The 7944-nt window shown below is 46.3% G+C and overlaps 1 protein-coding gene across 1 annotated transcript in view; it reads left to right on the top strand.

Moving 5' to 3' along the window:
* Positions 1–789: 789 nt before the first annotated feature.
* Positions 790–7944, top strand: part of LOC104293427 — a 7801-nt gene continuing 646 nt past the window's right edge. The window contains exons 1-8 of the mRNA XM_009892936.1: positions 790–850; positions 2800–2955; positions 3041–3184; positions 3433–3708; positions 4149–4511; positions 4631–4873; positions 4964–5082; positions 5309–5376. Coding sequence (XP_009891238.1) covers positions 790–850; positions 2800–2955; positions 3041–3184; positions 3433–3708; positions 4149–4511; positions 4631–4873; positions 4964–5082; positions 5309–5376 — 1430 coding nt within the window. The remainder of the gene's footprint in view (positions 851–2799; positions 2956–3040; positions 3185–3432; positions 3709–4148; positions 4512–4630; positions 4874–4963; positions 5083–5308; positions 5377–7944) is intronic.

Here is a 7944-nt window from a genome sequence, read left to right as displayed (position 1 = left end):
AACCCCCTTTAGCAGGAAGAAATTTTTCCTTCTATCTAGTCGACAGTTCCTTGCTGCAACCTACGGCTGCTGCCTCGTGTTCCTCTCCTGTGCACCTCTGAGAAGAATGTGGCTAGGTAATATACTTTAGATAGTGAGAGACTGAAAAAAGATCCCACCTTGGCTCTCTTCTCCCTGCCAAACCCAGCTTTCTGTCTCTCCCTGTATATCACGTGCACCAGCCTCCTCACCGTCACAGTAGCCCTCCATTGGACTCTGTCCCATTTGTTGGCATCCATCTTGCACTGGGGGCCCAAAACTGGATCCCGTATTCTAGATGAGGCCTCAGGGGTGCCAAATCGAGGGAAATAATTACTTCCCTCAGCCTGCTGGCTGTGCTCTTGTTAATGCAGCTCTGTATGTGTTTAGCCTCAATTGCTGCAAGAGCAATGATAACCCACCATAGGGAAGTAAAAAAGCACAGAACTGTTGGCAGTATAAACACCTGCAGCCCAATGAATGCCAGAAACCTAGGGATGAGTAAAATAAAACATTTAATACCAAACTCTAGGGGGAACGCTGCAGCTAGGTTCTTTGCTGAAACACAGGGCTCAGGTGACTTTACCAACGATTTTCCACGTCGCTGCACTGAAGGATGGTGGGTACTGGCTGGGAACTGGGCCCCATCCACTGAGGTCTGAAAATCAACCACTGTTAACACAGTATTTGGGTCTTCCAGGACAACATCCCTTGGCAGCGACGGCATTTCCAGCCCTGCGGTCCACAGCAGGGAGGAGCGTTCCGCCAGCGATGAAGCTATGTGGCACGGTGGTGAGCAGCACTTTTGCCGTCTTCTTGGTTCTGCACCCGGGTGAGTCCTCAGCTCAGCAAACCCTCCCGGTCCTTACAGCCTTTCCATAAGCATCACAACATTTGGGGTGTTTTTAGGCTCCTCCCCATTTGCCATATAACACACCTCGTGCGGCTTGGAGCAGGGTCATCCCAGCCATGCAGCTGTGACAGCAGTGGGGAGGTGCATGCAGTGGAGATTAGGACCAAGGGGCTAGAAGATGAGGGGCTCCCTACCCTGGTATTTCAGAGACAGCACAGACAGCTCAAGCTTTGGGACTCTCAGGCTGTTCCTAGCCTGCTGGCCAAGCCTGTCAGCTGAAATCAAGGCGGTTTGGAGCATCACCGGGTTTGGGGAGCTGCCCTGTAGAGATGCAGGAGTGGGGTTCCTGTGAGAGCCAGGGTGCCTGTGGCATGGCTTCAAACCTCACACTGGAGGGGTGGGCAGGCGGGGTAGGGACCGTAAGCAGCGAGTGCGTTAGTGTAGAAGCACACAGTGTAGTGACTTGGACAATGTTGCCATAAAAGAACAGGACCGGGAGCTGGAGAAGGCATTGTGCAATTCGGAGTCAAGGTTCACAAAAGTTGTATGAATATGAAGAAATGCTTGAGGCGGGACTTGTCCTTTGGGCAGAGCCATTTTCCTGAGCCAAACCCAGCCTGGATCTGCCACACCAAGCGCAGAATGGAAAATACTGCCTTCCACATTGCCTCCAGCCGCCTGGGCAAAATCTCGTGGGTTTCTCATCAGAGATTTGCCTTTACGAATGTGATGCTACCGGTTTGCTTAGTTTGACTGCTAATGTTATAAGATTAGGTGGACTTTTTAGTGCTCATTTTTCAAGAAAGGAAGGTGACTGAGTAAGGACAAACCTGCATTTCTCAGATAATCAGCTTTGATTCCTCTGGTTGCAGAGAAAAGCTTGGAAGTCTTTTATGCACCTTAGCACCAAAAGCAAAGCAAAAGATACCGACTCTTATTAATAGTATTTATAATTTCACAGTTTAAGACAACTGCATCATTTTCTGTGGTCCAACGTGTGATTATTGAAAACCTATATTGGCGTTATGACAGATTACCCATGCTCTTGGAGGAATATGTAACCTGTGGAAAACCCTCCATTAAAATCACGTAAACTTTTTATTTTGCACTTCTGGGGCTCTTCAGTACTAGGGTCACCTGAGGGATTCACAGGTTAGACAGCTCTGAGAGCTTACCAGCACTGAGGCAGAAGACCACAACCCCCTTATTCCCAATTGTACCTCTGGCAACTCCACCTTCTTCCTATTGTCTCCTGCAGAAATCCTCTTTACAGTGAAGGAAAGGAAGTCATTCTTTCAAGAAACCACTCCTAATGTTTCTTCAACCTTATATATCCTACTTCTTTTACTGTCACACAGCCCTCATCCCAAGAACAGGCATCTGGCATTAGGCCAGCCTTCTTATTTCTTTTTTTACTTTATCCTTTCATTGTCCTGGACTTTCAGTCTTGCTCCATGCAAAAATTGGAAGAAAGGGTAAGCAAATTTGCCAGTGCTGCCTCAAGTATTGACTGGGGAGTGAAGGAGGGCTGGCGTATGCTATTCTGCCTTTGCTACCAGTGAGATAACTAAATTTTGCCCAGTGGAAAAAGGTTCTTTCAGTAAAACCATTGACATCTCAAAATTGTAAATGATGGTGAATCCACCACAACCATTGGCATTTTCCCTGATTCTGAATGTATGTGAAACAGAATAGCCACTAGCTGGGTAAAGAGCCAAAGTGGAGGGGAGGGAAGTTACAGAGCTGAAAAGATAAGGGATTGATTCATGAGACAAAGGAGCGAAAAATTCAGAAATTGAGGATAATCTTCCCAGTATCTGGGAAAGGGAGGAGAAGTATCTTCGTCTTTCTGGAGGGATGGGAAGTATTCACTGAGTCACCCTTCAGAAAATGAATGTATGCCTTTTTTGGTGGGTGTTGACTTTCAGGTCTGATCGCCATTATGGGTCAGCAAAACGAACTACAGATTGGGGTGGCAGGCCAGACGGTGATCCTGAACTGCAAAGGCATACCTCATAACTCAGGTGTGACCTGGAAGTACTATAAAGTTGTTATAAGGAAGTTTATAATGAGCAATTTGAAAGGTAAGGCTTCCAATTCATCACACCTTCTCCCCAGTATATGGCTGAGAAACCTCTTTCCTCCTAATCAAGCATATTTTTTCAAAAGGTAAAGCTACCATGACTGATCGATCTGAAATCAGCTCCAACAGTAAACACCTGAAAGTGTTCAACTTAAGGCTTTCCGATGCTGGAATCTACACCTGTGAATATGACTCCCACACAGTCAGTATCTCACTGCATGTCTTTGAATGTGAGTGATTAGAGGGCTTTTACCCATGAGGAGGTGAGGGGGGAGCAGACCAGGAGACTGTAGAGCTTGGAGAGACATCTCCGCTGGGATTCTTTATCCAGCAGCTCTTTCTTCTGTCCTGAGCTATCATAGTTCATTTCTCCTACATCTCCAGGGCACAGAGTCTCCATATTCTTTTTGCTGTGACATTTGTCCCTCTCTTGCAGGATGAGGAGTTGACTTATGGGCTACACTTTTTCTCTTTACAGTGACGATTTCTTTAGGTGGGCACTTTCTGCCAAATGAAGTTCCCCAGCTGACTTTAGTGCAAAATTCATCCCAACCTCTACCTGATCTCAACATCGCATTGTTTGACAGTAACAACAACGCAGTAAGACCAAAACCCTTACCAAAGAATACTCGTCAAAAATACATACTGGAGTTAAAGGAACTGGAGGCTACGGACAGTGGGCCCTGGATGTGTCACATCCATTCTGACTCTCCATTGATTAATCACAACATCACCTTTGATGTGAAGGTATTAGGTATGCAACAACAAAAATGCAACTCACACACAGGCTCAGGAACCAGTCCCTCCAGCTCATGAACTGAGCTTTTACTTTCCAGCATCCCAAGCAATGGTGTTCCAGGGTCGATTTCCCAGGGCTTCCAACACCGCAGATTAGGGATTGCTCTGCTGCCTGAGCTCTGTCCCACGCTTGCTCCCATTTTCCTCTCCAGGCTTGCTGTAAAAGGTCTCCCTCTCCTTGGGGTCTCTTCTCAGCTCTGATGAGCTTGGGAGCTTTGGCTCTTTAAATCTATTCTCAGACACTAACTGTTTATCCTTCCTGGGGTATTTCATGGCTTTTCTCCGAGCCTTCTTTCAACTGATCACAGTGTGCATCTCTCCAGATCAAGGGTGGACACAGGGAAGTGTAGCCATGTCTTTCCCTGTCTCTGTATTCCTTGTCTCTTCTGAATTCAGGTTTTCAGAATCCAGGCTTGGAAAGGAAGTATGCAACTGTTGATAGCACTGTCATCTTGTCGTGGCATCTGAATTTTCAGAAGATAAAATGGAAAAAAGGTTTCACAGGACAACTGAAATGGAAACAACAGGAAAGTACAACCACTCATGAGCTTCTTGATTTCAATGTCACAGCACGGGGAGAGAAGCATGAGACCAAAAAAAGCAGCCACTTTCGGTTTGAGATACCTGAAAGCAAACCTGAAAACACCATAAACGTGAAACTCCCCAAAGTCCATTTCAACCATTCTGGGCAGTACCAGTGCCAGCTGGCATACAACGGAAGAGACACACACAGCAGGATAGAGCTGGTGGTGATGAAAGGTGAGAGAAAGAGAAGTGGGCCAAGAGCTGAAGAGCTGCAGAAATCTGGAAGCCACAAGCATATAGATGGACCCATGTTCCCATCCTCTCACTCACATGTCCTTTTCTTACCTTTACAGTCTCAGCTAACCCTGTTGGGCCGCTCTCCAGAGGGGCCAAGATGACCCTGACCTGCCAGGTGTCTAGTCCACTCCCACCCAATGCCCACTTGCGCTGGGAACGTGTGAATGGGACTCAGATGGACATCAAGATGTCAAAGAAGAATGAAGCAAAGGTGGAGGTGAATGTCAGTGCTGCAGGGCTGTGGAACTGTCACCTCATAGAAGGCAATGAGATGAAGATCAGCCTTAATTACCCCGTGGGTATGGAAATTAGTATCAAGTACCTGCCTCCACTCAAAAACCTTAAAATTCTTTTTGTATCTGCCTCTGAATACTTTTCTTCTTCCACAGAGGAAGCTCCTGTTTGGATCAGCTATGTGGTAATCGGAACAAGTATTGCAGGCAGCGTGTTGGTGTTTGGCCTAGCGTGCCTGTGCATCATCAGTGGCATAAGCTGGCAACGGAGAAGGGTGAGTGCCCGGTGAAAGGTGAATAGATGACACCTCTCCCCAAACCCTAGGAGGAGTCTGAGTTTCTGTCTGGGAGCAGAGCCGAACAGATAAAGGGTCGATCCTTAGACTCAAAGCAAATAGTTAGAGATGGACAGCCTGCAGATAGTACTTTACTACCATTTCAGAGGAAAGCATTTGAAGCATCAAAATATCCTATCATTATTTCTCCCTTCTTTCTTGGCAGCAACGGGCAAAAAGGATGGTACGAGCAAGACAATATTTGCTGGAAAACAAGACATGTCAGTGTCAACAGTAAGTGGCAACAAGGGCATCTGGAATGGGCAAAGACTCTGTTTTCAAGACAGGGGAGCTTGATGGTTAAGTGGGGAAAAATGGAACTTGAGCCTGCTTAGTGCTACAGTACAGCTGCATTTCATCATTTTCAGCTCTTACTCATGTTAAGTCACGTTTAAGAGTTATGAGACATGTTTAATTAATTTCCTGTTACGCCCCAAACCCATGGTAGCACTGTGCCGGGAAACTTTTGAGCAGAGAGTTCTCAGTTGAATTACTTTGACGATGAAGAGGAGTTGGCCAAACCCAAGCAGGAGCTCCAGGGTCCTTTGATGAGTTCCACTGTGGATCCGGGACCTGGATGTCAAAGTTGTGCAGGTGAAAGGCACACAACCAAGCTCAACGATTAAACCCAAATTTTAAAAATACATTATGTCCGTAATGTGACTCCAGCTCTGTGCACACAGTTCTGGACTGCAATTTGTGAAAATTGCCAATAATGTCTCGGGAGCAAGGAAAAAGAGGAGAAAACCACAGCACGCTGTGAACCATGCCCTCTCCTAAAGGCCTTGGGTGATATGAAATACACCATCAAGTCCTGGCCCTTTTCACGGGAGCAAGGACTTCTCAGCAGAGAAGCTGCCTTTTTCCAGGTCTTTAAGCATATATGGTATCAGGCATCACAGCAGCTGTGAAGAAACACTGGCGGCTATTCTGTCATCGGAAGTGGAGAGCTAAGGACAGTATAAATGATTGCATGAACCAGTTCAATGAATGTGTAGGTACAGAATTGTACTTCTCTTTAATTTTTACTGGTGACAGTGGCAAACTGCGATAGTTTCACCTTTTTTTTTTTTTTTCACTGTCACTGAGAATTCGGTGAGAATGTTTATTGGTAAATACTACTTCATAGCTGGGATGTATATGCGGTGAAGAGTTGGTTAGCATAACACGTGTCACAGAATTCACCCTGTTTTCACCTACTTTTTATCAAGGTTAAAAAATAATCCCCATAAGGACAGGACAAAGCCAATACAACTGCATCAAAAACTAGATAAATCTGTGCAATGCAAGTGCTGATACAGTTGTTCTTTAACTCTCTTTGCCAAGTAAGCAGCTCAGTGTAACTGAAACCTAAACCACAGCCGTGTGGATATGCAAGTAACCGTTTGCATCCTCAGCTACAGAGGCAAGCAGTCATTCTCGACACTAAGCAAAAAAGTGGGGGGAGTTGGCTGGCTTCGAGGTAACAGAGTGGAGCCTTTCAGGTCTACAATACTGATACTCACATAATACTTTTCTCTTGCAGCCGGCTGAATAAGTAGTATTGCAGCACTGGAGTCAGAAGGACTGATGAAGTCTGTGCCTGCACCTGAACACCTGCCAGCCCATAGTGCTCTGTGAATCCATCTCCCTTTCTCCTGTTTTGATGTAATTCTTTATTCCTTTATCATTCCCCTAGTCTAATGCTGTGGAGGGATGCTGTCTGGCTAGGAGACGATGGACAAGACAAGAAAACTTAAAGGTTAAGATTGATCCCAAGTTCTACAATGAGAGCTATTGAATAGAAGAAAGATATATATACATATATATATATATATATGCTTGTATTTTGCTCATGCACTTAGTTTGACCTTCTTGTGGAATGGATTTTATACGCTTCTTTTATCCTCTTGAGCTACAATAAATTACGTTGGAGTTGGGTGGGTTTTTTTGCAAGCTGGACTAAATTTTTTCTTCTGAGGCACCCTCATCTCGTTCAGATTCGCATTTCTCCCTTCCCTGCTAGGAAGTGGATTCCTGATTCTTACTATCTCCCACCTCCCTGGCTGCCACAAGCCTTCCTTAACGCACCAGCCCTCTGCTCTGCATGAAACCTGTCCACCCTCACATGCCTTTCCTAAGCCCTGCAGAGCCCCCCCAGCCCCATCCCTCAGTCTGTAGTCTTTCCCTCTCCCACAACAAACAAATGCACAAGTGAAAACACCACAAGCAGTGGGATAATTCAGGACTAACTTTGTCAGGAAGGTAGTTCAGGATACCAAGAGCTTCTGGAAAGAAGCCTGAAGAAGTTGTAAATGTTGATCTAGAGGATAAGTTTGGGAAGTGGGTGACAAAGTAATTTCTGAGGAGAACGAACGAGCCTCGGACTGTGCAAGCCTGCAGAGTGCAGAGAAGAGATGCTTCTGGGGAAGCCACTGAAAATGTCTCCTTGTTGGCTCAAGGAGATGGGAAGAGGGAGTGAAAAGCTCAGGAAATTTAGGGTGGAAGTAAAAGCATGTTGCAGAATGCCAGAGTGGCCTGAAAGAAAAATAGCGTTAAAATATGTACACAGAAGCCTTGTGTTTATAGAAGTTATTCTACTGTCTGCTAGCGGCGGGTCAAAAAGGCCCTGAGGTCCTACAGCTGTCACTGACTGTGCTCCAGGTTCATTCGTCTGCGCTAGGCTTGCTGGGGAGAGGCAGAGGGGGGCACTGGGCTGTGGCAAGGGGTCCCTGCAGTGGAGACACCCCCCCACGGGATGCCCGGTGCTGGAGGAGGGTGTTTCTCTGCGGCAGGCCTGTCAGCACCCCGCCGGTCCCGATG

Source organism: Charadrius vociferus, unplaced genomic scaffold (assembly GCF_000708025.1).
Source record: "Charadrius vociferus isolate BGI_N301 unplaced genomic scaffold, ASM70802v2 scaffold301, whole genome shotgun sequence".
NCBI classification, from domain to species: domain Eukaryota; kingdom Metazoa; phylum Chordata; class Aves; order Charadriiformes; family Charadriidae; genus Charadrius; species Charadrius vociferus.
The sequence above is the reverse complement of the archived record's forward strand: the minus strand, read 5'-3'. Positions and strand labels throughout refer to the sequence as shown.